Genomic DNA, 17978 nt, shown 5'->3' with positions numbered 1-17978 from the left:
CCGAGAGGCCTTTTTTGGGTATAATGTAATGAGTTTTTTAACTATCAGATTCTTAGTTTTATACTTTTCACATTTTATTTTAGTTTTTTAGAGTTTTTAAAATTTTGCCGAGATTAAAAAAAAAAAAAAAGTACACCGCTTTATACTAGAAAACAATATTTGTGACAATGGAAGTCGCATCTTGCCTCCCTTTAGAACTAGCATATTGCGACGGAGGGTTCGGTGTCTGCCTCTGTAGAGATGTGCCGACATAGAAGGCGAGCTGCAGCCCATCAACCCTCGAACAGCTGCTGGTCGGTTATCCTGTTTTTTCCAGCGCCAAATATTTGATTTTCAGTGTTAAAATTCGCTTCTCCTGGTCGATTTAGTTGATGTTTTCGGCTTGAAAATGGCTCAGAAGTGAGTCTAGAATGGTTTTGAAGCAAGAATATATCAAAATAACATAGAACATGCAGGATTATGAATCGAACCACAAATTGGCTTTCGCCGGCCATTTTCTGTGAAAAACCGGTGAAAATATTGAAAACTCCGGGATCAAATTCGCGTTGGTTTGTTTATTCTACGTTGTTTTAGTTACTTATGAGTTTCTACAACAATTTATAACCAAATAATATTGTTTTTTTTTTTTTTACAGTAAAGGTTACATCACATATTTCTGAAACTTCATTCATCGATGGTCTTGGCCGTCGGAAAAAACCGGTGACCTGCCCGCGACATGCGGAGTACATGAACTCTGCCACGGTGGAAACCAGATCATCGTGAGCATTGTCGAGGGCACGATTGTGTGACTAAACGATCTCATAAAGCGTACCAACTCCCATGCAAACATGAATCAATATCTCAAATCAGGTGGCCCATAAACTTGTCTCATTGTACATCTTACTGGACTTAAATGAAGAAGTTATGGACTAAGCTTCCTTCTTTTGATTCCATGTATCTGGTGCGATGTTGACGGCAAAGAAAACCAACATGGAGCAACCGAGTAGTAGTTTCCATGATGAGCGCGCGAGTGGAACCTGTGTCGTCTTCTTCAATCGTGGTACCGCGGGTCATTTTAATGGCTGCCGTGCGTGGTTCACAGAAAGGAATGGCCAGATTGCTCGCATGGTAAGTGATCGATCGTCACGTTTGTGTTAGAAGTTCTTTCCAACATGAATCCAAATGATACAACTCGTGCCATACAAACTGGAGGTCTCAAATTCCAAAATGCGATGCATCTTGACACAGTTTTCGATTCCTGCGAGCTAACTTGGTAACCAATGGTTTCAAATCCTTAGAATTTAGATGGTTCACTTCTTTTATGAAACTGCGGGATGAAGGTAGTGAATCTTATGGTTCAAATTGAAATCTGAACTGCTCATGATGATCCAAGTAAAAGCAGTTGGACCCACGAGTTTCACAAAGCTTAGAAGCAAATGAAAAACTATACTCAATACTTTTTCTTTTGATGACAAAGGAAACCACCAAGTTCTTGGCACATTCATGTTTGTAAATGTTATCAAAGAGCTTACAATATCTAAAAACTTAGTAATTGGCAGGTCGGCGCCGAGATGTTAGGGACATTCATCATGATCTTCAGTGTCTATGGTGTAATCTCCAGCACAGTGATGACGCAGGGGAGAATTGGTCTGATGGAGTATGCTGCAACTGCTGGGTTTTGCGTCGTCCTCCTGGTGTTCGCCATCGGACCCATATCTGGAGCTCATGTCAATCCATCTATAACGATTGGCTTTGCAGCCTCAGGCCAATTCCCTTGGTCTCAGGTAACCCACAACTCCACCTTTGCAGTTTTAACGAGATCAGATCCAGTATTATTCCGTTGCTTTGATCTTGTTTCTTTTCAGGTACCTGCATATGTTGTAGCACAAACTGGTGGGGCCATACTTGCAGCCTATGTGGGGCAGAAAGTGTATGAAATACAAGGGGAGTTTGCAGTGACGCAGCCGCTTCAGGGCCGGAAGGCGGCGTTCTGGACTGAATTCATGGCCACCTTCTTCATCATGTTCCTTGCTTCATCCTTGTCTACCAACGCTCATCTTGTAAGCCACCGCTGATACTCTCCCTTGCAATAGCAATGCAGCAACCTGCTGATTGGCCTCATCTGCTGAACCATGATTTTATAGAACAAGGGAGTAATCCTGTACCCAACTCGAGGAAAGAACTCCCTTGCAATATAATAACCTGCTCTACTCCCCCAGCAGGATTGAGCTCTCGATCTCATTAATCCTAATCCACCCTTTAGCAGTTTTGAATGGAGTGAGATAAGGCCAAACCCGAATTCTAATTCCATTGATAGAGACTTAGTTTCATCAGTTTTGAGCTCTCTGTTTCAGGTAGGGCAACTCTCTGGTGTTGCTGCAGGAGCTTCAATTGCACTGGCAGTGATGATCACAGCGTAAGCTCTCAGCCCCCAAAACACTCTTACAGCATAGGAGAAACATGTATAGATGATGTGGATATATGTTCTTGGTTGTGCCTTGCAGACCCATATCTGGTGGCTCCATGAACCCGGCGAGGTCCCTGGGTCCGGCAATCATCTCGAACCGGTATGGAGATATATGGCTCTATGTACTTGCACCCACTATCGGGGCCGTGGCCGGCGCCTTCACCTACAGGTTGCTGCACCTACCGCACCCACCCTGCCCGCCGAATGAGCCCAGCCGGGTTTCAAGTGGTTGTGGTGAAGCTTAAGAAACCGGTCAACAGTTTAAGTTTATTTGTACATGATACTGCTTGTAACATTCATGAGCTTCAACAGAATTTGCAGCATTTAACGGCTTCTTCCATTCTTCAGAAACCCTATTTAGAAATTGTATGGTACAGCGACACAACACACGGATACAACTGGATACAAAGGAGCCATTTATTGAAGCAGATTCATGTAACATTCACAATTTGTTCAAGATGTCGCCAAGAATCCAACTTCTTGATTTATGAACCTTCTGCAAATTAAACATTAACAAAATCACACTTAAGTTTAGATTTCTCTTTCAACTGCCCGTTTTCTTTGTAATTTATGCTGTGAAATGAAAGGAAACAAAACTTAAGCATGGTTTTCTTATTTCATCAAAATCTAAGCGCATTTTTTTGAAATTTTTTCTAATTTATGATATGGGTATTAGAATAATGAACTTTAACCTTGGTAAGTGGAAGGATAACCACCACATCATGGGGTAGGCAGCTTGCTCAAGATTGGTACGGGTTGCTAAAAAAAACATTAAAAAAAAAGTACCTTGGTAATGTAAAAAATTACCGGAACAATAGCTTCGTCAAGAGAAAGACAAAGGCTGAGACTTAGTCTTAATACATTCATTTCTTACCATGCCTTTAATAATCAATACATTTTTAATCCTGCCAGGTATTTACATGCACAGTAAAATTTTATACAAGTGTTTGACAGAACATCCGCCTGGCTTTTGGGTGCACGGCTTTTGGGTGCACGCTGCCCAACTACCTTTAATTGGGCCGCTAAAAAGTAGGGATGTCAATAAATTAGATTTATATTTGATATATCTAAGAGAAATCAAATATAAAAAAAAAAATGTCCAATTAATACATTAAATTCAAATTTAAGAAATAAGATCCGGCCGAATGTAATTTCGGTATTGGGTTTAGATAATTATATGATCAAATTTGGATCATATTTAATTTAGTTTTCAAATAAATGTTTTACATCTAGGATCCATGCATTTTGAAAGTTAGTTTTCAATCCAAACAACTCGTAAGATCAAGCACCTGAGTTGCTTAGACTTAGACTTGCATTAAAAAAGAAAGCCTTTCCTATGATAATCGGTTGCAGGCTCATATTAAATATTCAAATGAGCGCATGTAGAGAGAGAAAGAAAGAATGAGAGAGAGAGAGAGTTGGGATATGGTGAAGGGACTGGAGAGCAAAATTAGACACATAAACCAAGGTCGCGAGAAATGTGCAACATGTTTTCGGTAGGTTACAAAAAGTGGAATTCTTTTCCCGAGTATGTGCAAGCAGGCCGGACCTAAAAGTGGGCTCGGGAGGGGAAAGGACAGACGCGTCAAAGGCCGAGCCCGTAGTGCAAGTTGTCGGTCCGAATGGGGGCGGTCCCGAGAGAGACCGAGCCCACATCGAACCCAACGCCTCGATCCCACCCACCCAAATATATGACTCAAGCTGCCCAACTTGGTGCCGCGTTTGCACCAACTTCACCTGAACTGCCTGTCCCTCTTTCCCCATTCACCGTACTTCTCTTAAATATGATTTCCTGATAATATCGCGATATTCACTCGATCGATATTTTATTGATATTTTCCACATTGTACAGTAAAAGACCCGTTTTTTTAATTTTTTTGAGGCATTTTTTAACTTATCCGGATCCGAGTTGTACCATAAACTTGTTCCCTGGCCCCAAGAAGAAAAACATCATGGGACAAATAAATAAAAATATTAAGAATAAAGTAAATAAAAATGTTTTTTTTAATATTATAAACAAACAAAAAGAATGGCTACACCGTAGGGAGGTCCAGGTCTGAGGGTACAGAGCGATGACAAAACGTGACGGTCGCTTCGTAAAGGCAACTAAATATGGTAAGCACTTCATTAGCGCAACGCATCCGGCTGTATAGAATAACCACTTATATGTATCTGCCTCAACCTAGTTAGATTGATGAAACATAGTGTTAAAGTATAATATGAAACATATGTAATTGATCAGACAAGTATACTAGTGTCTGTATATATATATATATATATATATATATATATATATATATATAAACCTCTTTCACTATGTAGTCTATATATATTATATATTTATATATAAACCTCTTTCACTATGTAGTATGTAGTCCTTATATACATTGATCAACTATATGATCCTCTTATTAAGGCACACGCTTTTGGTATATATATATATATATATATAAAGGACAAATTTGGCTGAATTGATCAGGCCGTATGAAATGTTCTATCCTCCAAAACAAGGGGATTCACATGTGTTTGCGTCCAGGAATCGCAAGGACGGAGAAATGAGAGAGGCACGAAAAAGACGGTTGAAGGAGGAGCAGGCGGTCCCCATTTGGAAAAGGGGACGAGGACTGAGGAGGCTCTATCTATAAGACTATAACAAAGCTTTGGTCCATGACAACTGCCCAACAAAGTACTCCCTACTGTCCTTCACACCCTTTTGCTATGCACGTCCGTGACTAACTTCCTCTCCAGCCCATCGTCAACCATGGACCGAGTTTGTCTGGAGAATTGCCCAAGTCCGCTCGGATCACTATAAAACTTGGCCACACGAAAGGCTCGGGTCGCCCTTGACTTCTGCCTGACTCGATTTGACTCTACCCAACTCGCCCTGACTTGCTCCAATTTAGGTTATTTTAAAAGTGGGTCGAGTCGATGAGTCAACTCAAGTTCGAGCCAAATTTGCCAACCGTGGTTCCAATGAAAAGTTCATGAACGAGTTTGACTTGAAAGAATCCTGGGTCCAGGGGCAGAGGGAGGGGGGGTCATGGCCTGGGTGAGCCTAGAAATTTTTTTTTTTTTACATTGAAAAAATCAAATTTTTTTAATTTGACCCAACCAGTCGATTCTCATCGCTCCTCTTGGCCCGACCTTGGCCCGGCCCGCAAATCATCTTGGTCCGACCCTAAAAAAAATACTGGCTCTGCCCGTGCGTTTGATGTACAAATGAAATAAAAATATAAATAAGCCAAACATATTGAAAAACAGCTAGCGGGTGCCATGTTACACCTTCGAATCGGCTGATTCTGATCTGCTTAATTAGTTTGGTTTAAGAACTTCACGAGGGTCTTAATATGATGATCCCAAGCGCTAATACAGGGGCTGGGCATTAGCAAAAGAGAGGCGGGCACGGGTGGAGTTCAAGGCAGGAGGGTCCTACTAGACGCCTGCTCGGATTTCATTTTCGGTACCAACGACAAATCGTCAGCGATCTCTTACTCGCATTCAAATGGCCGCAAAGTACCACGGTTTTGCTTTTGAATTATTTAGAGATAACAATGATTTCGTAATTATCAGATTGGTATAAGATATTCTCCCATTGTGTTGGCTGCATGTGTTCGAAACTTGAAAGAAAGTGTTTTTAATGCTTCCTATCTTTCTTTTGCTAAGCTGCATTAGTTCTGTCTTCTCAATCTATCGGATGGTGTTCATCCATTTTGAGGGGAAGTCATGTTTTGTTACTTTTTCTTGATTTGTTTATTACTTGTTACGATCAAACTTCTGACGAGAAAGAAACCAGAAGTTTCGAATCCTCGAAAAGGATTTTGGTTGGTTTTCTTACTGACCGAGAAGAACAGAGCTACAGAAACAGGTAGCCACCGTTTTCAAATTTTAAGTTTGATCACTGTCGTCGCCGTCAAAAATGCACTGCAACTGGAAAGGGAGAGAGAGAAAGTGATTAGAAGATAAGAACAAAGATAAAAAAAGGCAGTGTGGCCTAGGGAGCAAGCACGCCGCCGCATGGCGAACTCGTGCCCCAACAGAAAGAGAGCTGTTAGCTATCTTACCAATAACGCAGCAGACAACGCTCCGTAGCCAGCCCCCTTCTCCACCTCTAATGGCGTCTCCTCTCTCTCTCTCTCTCTACCTATAATGGCGTGGGGAGGAGGTCCCCATCCACCACAGGCCAGCAAAACGGGAACAGAGGCAGAGACATGACAAGTTCATTCAGTAATATCTGCTGAAAAGGAGCAAACATAAAGAAAAGAAAAGAAGGAAGAAAAAGTGGTCCGTTTTTTTTCTCGATAAAAAGCCTCGATCGACTCGGCGAGCAGACTCTCGGAAAGCGACCTCTCCTTCTCTCTCTCTCTCCTTCCCTTCCCGCTTTCGCATTAGAATGAGCCAGTCACTGCTTTTCCTGCATCAACTTACCACAGACCACAGCCTTCTCAGCACAGAGGCAATTAGATCAGAGCTCACTAAAGACTTTAGAGTTTTTTTGACAGAAAGGAGCGCGCATTTTGCAGCACTAGCAAAATGCTCAAGTTGGTAATCTCTAAAAATGCTCTTTACGAATCAACTCTTTTGCTGCGGTTGGACTTGAATGGTTCAAGAATCAAGGAGTCAAGAAGCCTCTGAGTTTCACACCTAAGGCCTTTGTTGGTCTCCTCAAAAGCAAGTCTAATTGTCTCAAGAAATAGTAGCTACAGAGCCATTCCTGATTTCAATCTTTGTTTATCTTTCTTCGGTTCAGAGTGACCAAGAAAGATTAGAACTATTTATAAGAAAGACCAAACGACCATCGACCCAAGTCATACATCACTGGACAGAATCCAGCCTTTAGCTCTCTCTGTCTCCTGATTCAGTTTTGAGGAGACAGAGGGTAGCGTGGTCACTTTACAGAAAGAAAAGCAACTAGTCAATGTGGCTTGAGTCGACCGCCAAAGGAATTTGTCTCTGCGGAGTCTGCTCTCCCCCTCGTCCTCCCTGAGATCCTCTTTCCTTCCAAAGCAAATCCCTCCTCCATGGAACACGTTACCAACGCCACCGTTTCCTTTCCCTCTTTAAAAAATCTTAAAAGAGCGCATCATCTAATGCCACCTTATAAATATCGTTTATTTTAGAGAGATACTCTGGCAGATACTGCACGCGTTCGTCCCCTTCTTCTGCCTCCTTGCAGACCGACGTCCCTGTTTCCTCTCTCCTTTTTACCGGTTTCAGTTTTTCCCTCTTCATTCTCTCTCTGTCCCTCGCTGGTTCATGGTGTCTCCAAGAAGAAGAAGAAGAAGATGATGATGATGAGCAAAGAGAAGCTAATAGTAGAGGTGGTGGCTGCGCACAACCTCATGCCAAAAGATGGGGAAGGGTCGTCGAGCCCATTTGTGGAGGTGGAGTTCGAGAACCAGAGGCTGAGGACTCAGTCGAAGCACAAGGACCTTAACCCGGTGTGGAACGAGAGGTTGGTGTTCAACGTGAGCGACCTTATGGACCTTCCCTACCGCACTATCGAGGTGAACGTCTTCAACGAAAAGAAGTCCGGCAACAACCGGAACTTCCTCGGCAAGGTCAGGGTGCCGGGCTCGTCGGTCGCCCGGCGCGGCGAGGAGATTCCCCAGCTTTTTACTCTAGAGAAGCGCAGCCTCTTCTCCCACATCAAGGGCGAGATCAGCCTCAAGATGTATTACGAAGAAGGTAGCGGTGGTGGCGCCGCGGCCCTTAAGGGGCTGAGCTCTGCTTCCTCCACTGTCTGCATCGACGAGAAGAAGGCCGCGGCGAAGCGTGACATGAGCACGGGGGCCACGGCTAACCACCATGTGGAGCAACCTAAGCAGCAGAAGCAAGATGAGAAGGGGAAGCACGTCGAGCTGCCGAAGCAGCCGGACGTGATCAAGCCTACCATCATCATCACCGGAGGAGGTGGTGGGGAGCTCCACCCGTCGGCTGGCTCCGCCGGGTCCTGGCTTCAGAATGACTATGGCCTGAAGGAGACAAACCCTCACCTTGGCGGTGTTGGTCCTGCAGTTGCGGCTGCTGCTGCTGCTTCTGGTATCAGCGGCAATGCTACCTCCACCGCCGCCGGCGGTGGCGGTACGGGTGGAAATATTGGTGGTTTTGGTAGGGAGAAAACTGGTTGGGCATATGATTTGGTGGAGCAGATGCAGTACCTCTATGTTCGTGTCGTAAAGGCTCGTGAGCTTGGAGTTGGCTCTGATGCCCTTGTGGAAGTAAAGGTTGGGAACTACAGAGGGATCACCAAGCAGGTTGAGAAGAGAAGCAACCCAGAATGGGATCAAGTTTTTGCCTTTTCAAAGGATTGCATTCAGTCTTCTGTTGTGGAGGTGATGGTGAAGGACAAGGATGAGTTTCTAGGGAGGGTGATCTTTGACCTCAGTGAGGTGCCAGTTAGGGTCCCTCCAGATAGCCCCTTAGCACCACAATGGTACAGAATGGAGGACAAGAAAGGTGAGAGCAAGGTCAAGGGAGAGGTCATGGTATCAGTGTGGATGGGCACCCAAGCAGATGAAGCCTTTTCTGAAGCATGGCACTCCAAGGCAGCAAGCGTACCGAGTGAGGGCCTAAACACCATCAAGTCTAAGGTATACCTCTCCCCTAAACTGTGGTACTTAAGGGTTACCGTCCTAGAGGCTCAAGACTTGTTCCCCACTGATAAAGGTAGGTTCCCGGAGTTGAGTGTTAAGGTGCAGGTTGGGAGTCAGGTGTTGCGGACCCGGAGTGCTACCGCTAGGAGTGTGGTGAATCCCAGTTGGAATGAGGACCTCATGTTTGTAGTTGCTGAACCATTTGAGGACTACGTCATGTTGGTAGTTGAAGATAGGGTGGTACCCAGCAAAGAAGAGATTTTGGGACGGCTTGTAGTGCCTTTGGGCTCCATAGAGAGAAGGTTGGATGACAAGTCGGGGACTTCAAGGTGGTTCAATCTTGATAGGCACCATGGTCTCTCTGAAGTCCTAACGAAAAGCTCTAGATTTGGCAGTAGGATTCATTTAAAAATGTGTCTTGAAGGAGGGTACCATGTATTAGATGAGTCCACATTGTATAGTAGTGACCTAAGGCCAACTGCCAAGCAACTATGGAAACCAAATATTGGGGTGCTTGAGATTGGTATTCTTGGCGCCAATGGCCTTCTGCCCATGAAACTCAAGGATGGTAGGGGCACAACTGATGCCTACTGTGTAGCAAAGTATGGACAGAAGTGGGTTAGAACCAGGACTGTGGTTGATAGCGTGTGCCCTAAATGGAATGAGCAGTACACTTGGGAAGTCTTTGATCCTTGTACCGTGATAACTATTGGTGTTTTTGATAATTGCCATTTAGATAAAGGAGGAGGAGGGAGAGACCTGAGAGTCGGTAAAGTGAGGATTAGGCTCTCTACTTTGGAATGTGACCGTGTGTATACTCATGCTTACCCTCTGCTGGTGCTGCACCCTTCCGGTGTGAAGAAGATGGGTGAGCTCCACCTTGCTCTCCGCTTCTCATGCTCCTCCATGGCCAACATGCTTCACATTTACTCTTGGCCATTGCTGCCCAAGATGCATTATACGCACCCGCTTTCGGTTAGCCAGCTTGAGAGCCTAAGGTACCAGGCCATGACCATTGTAGCCATGAGGCTGAACAGAGCTGAACCGCCTCTGCACAAGGAAGTTGTGGAGTACATGCTCGACATAGATTCTCATGTGTGGAGCATGAGGCGGAGCAAAGCGAATTTTTTCCGGCTGGTGACGGTTCTGTCCGGATTCGTGTCCGTCGGACGGTGGATCGAATCGGTCTGCAGCTGGAGGAAACCGGTGGTCTCCGTGTTGGTGATGGTTCTGTTCTTGATCTTCGTATGCTACCCGGAGCTCATACTGCCCACCCTGCTGCTGTACATGTTCGCCATCGGCATCTGGCGGTACCGGCAGCGGCCACGGCAGCCACCGCACATGGACACCCGGCTGTCGCACGCCGAATCGGTGTTTCCCGACGAATTGGATGAGGAATTCGACACATTTCCGACGAGCCGGGGCGCAGACGTGCTCAGGATGAGGTACGACCGGCTGCGCAGCGTCGCCGGTCGAGTGCAGACGGTGGTGGGTGATGTGGCCACGCAGGGGGAGAGGGTGCAGGCGCTGTTGAGCTGGAGGGACCCGAGGGCCACCTTCCTGTTTGTGATCATGTGCTTGGTGGGTGCGGTTGGGTTCTACGCCGTGCCGTTTCAGGTGGTGGTGGCGTGCGCCGGAGTGTACATGATGCGGCCCCCCAGGTTCAGGAGCAGGCTGCCTTCGCCGGCCCTCAGCTTCTTTAGAAGGCTGCCTGCTCGTGCAGATGCCCTTCTTTAGCAGTAGAAAAGCGATGCTTTCCCAGCTAAATATTGTCTTTTAGTTCTCTCTTTTCTTGTTCTGTCACTCTTAAGCTTTGTAGTTCTTTTGCCTTTTTGGGTACGAGACCTGTAGTTCAGTGTTGGTGGTATGGTGGAGAGGGAAGTTTTGAATTTTGATGCTGTAAAAAAATGGTTATGATATTGTTTGTACTGGGTTTCGACTGACTGGAATGAATCAATGATCATGGTCTTGACGGTGATGATGATGATGGGGATTTTGGTTGTACCTTCAAAATTCTTTTGACCGACTTCATACTGTTTCTTTTCTGCTGGAGGTTAATGGATGAGGTAGTATTGGTAGCTTACTCAGTTACCATCCCCACGCGTTCGGGGACAGCGAGCTTGTACTTTTTCTTCCATGGTGCAGCCCACATGACTTGAACTTGCATCATATTAGACAGTTTTGACGGATATAAAGTAAAGCGGTCTCTCTCTATGTGTTTGATGTATACGAAAGTATCACACATAAATCCATTTATAGCTTACTAAGTTCACCGAATCTTAAACAAGTGATTTTTCTGAGTCTTGTACTAACCATGGCAAGTTCATCAGAAAACGATTAGATCTCAGTGGTGTTTCATATTGCAGGAGATCTTTTCTGGTTAAGTTAGCTCAGATTTGGTTCCATTGCTGTAATTGCGCGTGTATTGAGAGATGGAGCCACCGTGAGTTGACGGTTTTAGTGAACTGAATATGTGATGAAGTTACTGAATCAAGCTTTTCTGCTAATTGAGTGTTAACTGATCAAGATCCAACTCCATCATATAGTTCATCAGCTTCGACAAAACTCTAAACAGAATCATGCTGCTCCTTCGTGCAAGATGTGACTCCTGTGTAGAGAATGGAATACTGATCTTTGTTTGACTGCAACAGTTTCTCCCATTAAGTCAAGCCATGAGGTGTAAATTTACCAATAACTAAGTACAGGGAAACTTCAGAGGCTTCTGCTGGACTGTTGACGGCAATAAACGCGTCTGTGCGACAGACTGAGTGACACTGGCTATGGTACTAGAAGCCTTTATTGCTCATATTATTTTCGATAAAGAATATGATCAGTAATAACTAATAAGCCTTGGGACCGAATTCATTTATGTGATGATTGGCACACTGTTTTGTTGTTTGAGTCTGCAGTTCGTGGTGTGACACTATTCTGTGTTGCAGTCTCAGTGGCCTGTGAAGAACTGGAGAGATCAGACTGATCTCATTTAATGACGGTTCAGTTTTAGCTATAATGGATGTTGCTTTTGCCATTTTCACCGCTCTCTCTCTCTCTTTCTTTAGCCAAATGGCAGTTATAAAAGCTTTGTTCTGGCATATAAATATAATTGGACATGAGTGAGTTCGTTTGGGCAGGCGTCTGTTCATAAATCTCTCACTAAACTTTTCTTTTTCTTTCACATCATTTTAGATACTTTTTAAAGATAATTTGTAAGAAAGAACAATGTGTTTTTGAAACTAAAATACATGTTTCAAGAACAACACTGCCAGGTAGACAGTTTATCTGCGGCAGAGCTCCTAAAGATCATGAAGGTATATAAAAGTAAGCTCAAGCTTCTATTATGCATGATGGTTTGATAAGTTTGTCTGATCTCTATTGCCTGAAGTAGGACCGGAGCTACACATGGTCATATTAAAGCTCTTGTTTCAAGAATATGTGTTCTAAGAACATACGACTTTTGTTATCGAATATTTGATAAATGTTAGTGTTTATCGCTTGTATCTATAGCATGCCAAAAAGATAACAGGATAAGAATGGACTTTCTAAAATATGAGCTCATATGGGGCGCATTGGCCAAATTGGCCTGTATTACAGCTCTATATCACATACTAACGAACTGATACATAATAAATTTAATTTCGCTATTTAAATTTCATTTGTCTTCGTTAAAATTATTTGATATCAAAAGTATCTTAAAAAATATTAAAATTTTAAGATATAGCTTTGCGTATTTGACCTTTGAAGTTGGTAAATACATCAAAACTGGAGAAGCAAAAACCTTCTGGGTTCTTTGAAAGTTTGTAAAAATGCTTTTGTATCTGCCTTGCCGCAGTCAGTGCCGTTATTTTATCAACTTGAATTTATCGGCATTATACAAGCGTGTGGCTGAACCGAATAAAACACGTTATTTCGTCAAATATCTGTCTGCTTAAATTTCGGAAGCGTAGTTCTTACGCTGTGCTTGTGAGCCCTGATGGCGCTGCAAAATAACCGCCAATCTGGAGATGGCACTTAGACCGTCCATCTCGAGATGGACGGATGATTTCAACCTTGATCGCGGAGGTCGCACTGCTCCTTCTACCTCCCTTCATCCCTAGATGGACGGCTGACAACGGAGAGCACAGCCCACTGGAAACTGTCCGAAGCGCCCTCCCCTTAACCCGCGAGCTATATTCTCTCCGCCATTTGCTCCCCGCTTTCCCTCGCTCCTCTCTGCAAGCTCCCGTTTGGTCGCGGCCTGTATCAAGAAATTGCGAGCGCAAGGTAATCTTTGAGGCGATGGGCAACGTGATTCGGAGGCTCTTTGATGCTGTGTTCGGCAATAAGGAAATGAGGGTATGCTCCCTTTCCACTCTGATCACCTTCTTTTTCCTTCTTTCCACCTGCCCATGTGGGCAATCTTCTGTTAGTTTCTGTTGTTGATGGTGTGTTTCTATGGAGCTTCATTTGTGCCTTGTTGGCTTTTGTTTTGTTCAACTTTTATCTCTTTCTATTCACTTGTTCATGGGGGTGTAGTCGGGTAGATGTTCTTTTGCATTTGTTGATGGTGAGATGAGACTGTAACGAGAAATCCTCTCAAAGAATGTATCGTAAGTTTGTTTCGTCTGCTTATAAAAGTTTTAGTTAAAAGCTAAGAGAGTGTTTCTTTCAATTTTTTTTCTTCTTTCTCTCAACGAAAAAGAAAATAAAATGCGCAGCTTTCCCTTTTTTATGCATCTGTGATGTGTACAGAGGAACTTGTAAAGTTGTTTCTCTCTACGTATAGCTGGTTGCTCGCACGTGATGGGGATGCTCGTTTTCTTACAGTACGAACGTCGAACCGTTTCTTTCAAATTTGCGTTGGGAATCTGTTGTTCTAAGGTGTTGACTGGGAAAAATAGGCGATATCGTAATTATAACTTTCAAAAAGATGCCTTTACGTGTTCTTGGTAGGAAGAGCGAAAAAAAAATCAGAAGGTGAACAAATAGAAAGATGCAACTGAAACAAAACGGGTACATCAATGTCGAGAGCTTCTAAATCTCATTTGTTTCAGAAATACAGTATTCAAGTTGGCAGTATGTTCTTGATCTCTCTTAAGGGCTGTTCTTTGACTAACGCTTAACATGAGATCTGTAATGCGATCTCATCAAATAGTAACAGCCGTTATTATTAGTTTAATCCACTGAACAATGACATACGAGAATTTTGCTGAGGACATCAATCTTCACGATTTTGAGACACCTTTGCCATCCATAAGACCGAATGGACAGCCTTTCTGCTCTCTTTGGCTTTATGTAGCCTTTTAGTTTAAGCATCTTATCCAATATTCTCAATAGTAGCGAAGAATCCAAAAGTGTGTCTTACACGAACCAATTATGTAATGTATCACAAATTCCCTGAACCTAGTTCACCTTTTGAATTGGGAAAATCCTTATTTCTTATAATTCAGTAGCCCATCTCCTGTTTAATAAAGTTATTGACTGATAGAATTAGTGGAGTAACTTTATTCATAATGTTGGGAAGAGTTCACATTTTGAATTGGGAAAATCCTCATTTCTTATAATTCATTTGCCCATCTCCTGTTTAATAAAGTTATTGACTGATAGAATTAGTGGAGTAACTTTATTGATAATGTTGGGAAGAGTCTTCTGTGGAAATTAAGCAAGTCTTGGAAAACTATCACCTAAATTTACGTGATAATATCAGCACCATCAACATTTCATTGTAAATTTGCACTCTTGATCACTTGATCTTCGTTGACACACCACAAGATCTCACAGTCAGAGAGATGCCTGTTAGAATTTTTTGCTGTAATTTTGTGAAACTAATGTCATGTGTATCTCTAGCTTTAAGAGGGTTGAAGTGTGATCCAGATGTTTCTGACCGATGCTGGTGAATTGATCTAATCTGCATTCTCTGGCAGACCATTTTGTGGTGAATTAGCAGGCACTAGTGGACTTCCAATAGCTTTCTTTACTTTCCTTGTTTTTAAACTTTTCATGAAAGCATATACTTAATCATTCTCTATGTGAAGCTTCTTCTTCTTTTTTTTTTTTTGAAAATTTCAATGCAATTAATTTGTAGGTTGTTATGCTTGGCTTGGATGCTGCTGGAAAAACAACAATACTGTATAAACTTCATATTGGTGAAGTTCTTTCAACTGTTCCCACCATAGGTTGGTTCAGTTCCTTTTCTCCTTTATAGCTGTGTGAAGTGTCATGCGATTCTCAAATCCATTACTGTGTAAGCCTTGTACCTAATGTGATATTTTTGCATATTGAAAGTGATTCTTAATATCATCTTATATAGATTGTATTTATTCACATTTTCCATGTGAAATGTCTCTATCTGATGGAACTTATGATGCAACTTGTGTAAGTAATGTATATGATAGACAAGTGCCTTAATTATGATCCAAAAGGCTGAGTATCAAACTTTGATATAATTTTTTTACTGCTTCTAGCACTTCATGCTGTGTCCTGTCCTAACATAATTTGCTTGGACTTTACACATTTGAATGGTACTTTACAAAGTTAATTATTATGTAACGAACTTGAAGTACATTTTAAAAGGATAAGCTTACACGGTGGTTAGGCTTTATTGGTTCACTTTTCATGGTAATCAATGCATTCAGCTTTATTTCTTTCTTGTTTCCCTAGATGTTCTTTAGAGTACTGTGGCTATCTTTCAGCTTTAAGCTCAGCATTCAGCATGTGTAGAATATATGAGGGAAAAAAAAACACATATTGACAGAGCTTGTTATCCCGCTGTTGTTTGTTTTAACTCTCAGATTTTCTAGTTAAGAATGGTTCTCTAATTTTCGCATTATTAATTAACTGTTATCTACGGTGGTCTGTGGCACATTGATCAATTGGAAGATGCTAGAATTCTTGTTACCTGCATGTGATGACTACATCACTTCCAGCTGACCTTGTGATCTTCTTATTGATTCTCTTAATCTCTGCTGCTTTGGACTTTGGCCGGCAAGCTTGCTAGAATCTGCTGCTTCTTGCTACTTTACGGAAGCATGCCTCATTTCCTTGAACTTCATTTCTGAGTCCTTGTTAGTTGGCCTTCACTTTCACAGAATTATGATGACAGACATCTGAAGCTTGTGGGGTACAGGTTTCAATGTTGAAAAGGTGCAGTATAAGAACGTTGTTTTCACTGTATGGGATGTTGGTGGACAGGAAAAGCTTAGGCCACTTTGGAGACATTATTTTAGTAACACAGACGGCCTGGTAACACAATTATTTTTCAGCTATTATTTCCTATGTTGAAAACAAAAGTTTTTTTTGTGAATTGCTGGTAGACATTACCGAAATACAGTTGTAGCTAAAAGGGCAAACTCTGCAGATATATGTTGTTGATTCACTAGACAGAGAAAGAATAGGGAGAGCAGCAATGGAATTCCAGGTGAGTGTTTTTGTTTGAACTCTTTTGTTGCACTGACATGTTTTTCTAACTGAAATGGAATGATGAATTGAATTAGGCAATCGCAAATGACCCTTTAATGAGGAACAGCGCCATCCTAGTGTTTGCGAACAAGCAAGACATGGTCAGATGCTTACTTGAATGTGAAAGCACTTATCTATGATTGAACGTCATCCTTTGTATTTAAAAGTAACCACTGAATCATGGTAATTTTCAAAATTTTGATCCAACAGAAAGGAGCCATGAGTCCTGCTGAAGTATGTGATGCTCTCGCCCTTCGGAACATGCACAACAGAAGGTGGCACATCCAGGGAGCTTGTGCACTAAAAGGCGAAGGCCTGTATGAAGGTTTGGATTGGCTGGCCTCAACACTAAATGAAATGCAAGCATCGGGGATCCCAACTTCAGTTGGTGGAATGACTCGTTGATTGGATCAGGCTAAGGTCATCTTCTTTTTTGCTCAGCTTAGATCTCATTGATTACTTTCACTATACAGGAAATTGAAATCCATCGAGAAAGCATGTACAGGCATATGATTTTCAGTTTTCACTTGTCTCAGAAACGTCGTTGCAAGTAACTGGAGCAGTTTCTCCTTTATGTTGCTTTCGCGTGTGGGATTGATGTACAAATTATTGCCCAACTGTAAAATGTACAGCTTCCATTATGAATAACAATGAGTTTTGTCAGTGGCTGGACTAAGTTCGACTGAGTTTAACAGAAACATGTCTAATTTGGATTTCTTACTAATGTAAACTGCATTATGATTTGGGAATGTTGTCGTCTTACTGATCTTAAACTCGCCATGTCTGAGGGTGTCATCATAATCGTGTAAGAAACCTTCCATGCACGACCTCCTGGGAGCTTCTTCCTATCTCCCATGGAAAGAAATACGTGCTTGGAACATCGTCGTTTTAAATTGGGAAATAAATCTTTTCCATGACATGGAAGGAGCAAAACTAAAACAGGCAAATCGATCTGGTACTTGGTTTTGACGTTCAGAAGACATAAACTACTTGAAAGGAATTTTAAAGAGTTACAAAATAAGAAATGTTGAGTTTCATCATGGCCTGTCTCGGTTAAGGGGCCTGTTACACACATATCAGGCTGAATAAGCCTACTGCGTGCTGGTACTGATAACAGAGGTCTCAACTATCTTGGTGTGAGAATATATGTCATCATTTTGCTATGCCATTCTCTTCATCTGTTATTGGTCGTTCATTTTCGCTATCAGTAAGTGTAAATAAAAATGTATTGATCTATTCGATCATGTTGACGTGCAAGCATAATGGAGAAAAAATCAGGTGCAACGTAATTGTGTAAAAGGCTTGGGCTGCGGTGGATCCTAATCCTTTCGCTTGCCTGGACAACAATGTCGATCATTTTATCTATCAAATGCAGATATTACATACAATATGGTGATACAAATATAATATTTCTTGGCTTATGTTTTATGTCATGGACTCTCGAAAGAAATTTCAGGCTTTTTTGTCATTAATTTGGATACTTTGTGAGCTCTTATTTTCTTTTT

General features: G+C 42.4%; 3 protein-coding genes across 4 annotated transcripts; all 3 read left to right on the top strand.

Annotated features, from left to right (window-relative positions):
* Positions 1–908: 908 nt before the first annotated feature.
* On the top strand, positions 909–2763 carry LOC116266279 (probable aquaporin NIP7-1). 2 transcript variants are annotated; one of them, XM_031647427.2, is made up of 5 exons: positions 909–1107; positions 1539–1763; positions 1845–2039; positions 2334–2395; positions 2484–2763. In XM_031647427.2, the coding sequence occupies exons 1-5, from the start codon at positions 946–948 to the stop codon at positions 2689–2691; spliced, it is 852 nt and encodes a 283-aa protein (XP_031503287.1). In that variant the 5' UTR covers positions 909–945; the 3' UTR covers positions 2692–2763. The 2 variants fall into 2 exon arrangements, with proteins under 2 accessions (XP_031503287.1, XP_049936952.1); XM_050080995.1 differs by having other exon boundaries at positions 1028–1107; positions 1529–1763.
* A 4484-nt stretch (positions 2764–7247) lies between these two features.
* On the top strand, positions 7248–11023 carry LOC116265361 (FT-interacting protein 3-like). Its single transcript, XM_031645925.2, has one exon. It carries the CDS (start codon positions 7729–7731, stop codon positions 10774–10776), a length of 3048 nt encoding a protein of 1015 aa, XP_031501785.1. The 5' UTR covers positions 7248–7728; the 3' UTR covers positions 10777–11023.
* A 2008-nt stretch (positions 11024–13031) lies between these two features.
* Positions 13032–17136, top strand: LOC116265695 (uncharacterized). Its single transcript, XM_031646498.2, has 7 exons — positions 13032–13371; positions 15101–15191; positions 16142–16257; positions 16373–16432; positions 16509–16574; positions 16684–16893; positions 17010–17136. Exons 1-6 carry the CDS (start codon positions 13075–13077, stop codon positions 16876–16878), a joined length of 825 nt encoding a protein of 274 aa, XP_031502358.1. The 5' UTR covers positions 13032–13074; the 3' UTR covers positions 16879–16893; positions 17010–17136.
* The last annotated feature ends 842 nt before the right edge of the window (positions 17137–17978 follow it).

This window comes from Nymphaea colorata, chromosome 12 (assembly GCF_008831285.2).
Source record: "Nymphaea colorata isolate Beijing-Zhang1983 chromosome 12, ASM883128v2, whole genome shotgun sequence".
Taxonomy (NCBI): Eukaryota; Viridiplantae; Streptophyta; class Magnoliopsida; order Nymphaeales; family Nymphaeaceae; genus Nymphaea; species Nymphaea colorata.
Note: the sequence above shows the minus strand (reverse complement) of the source record. Positions and strands in the feature narration are given on the sequence as shown.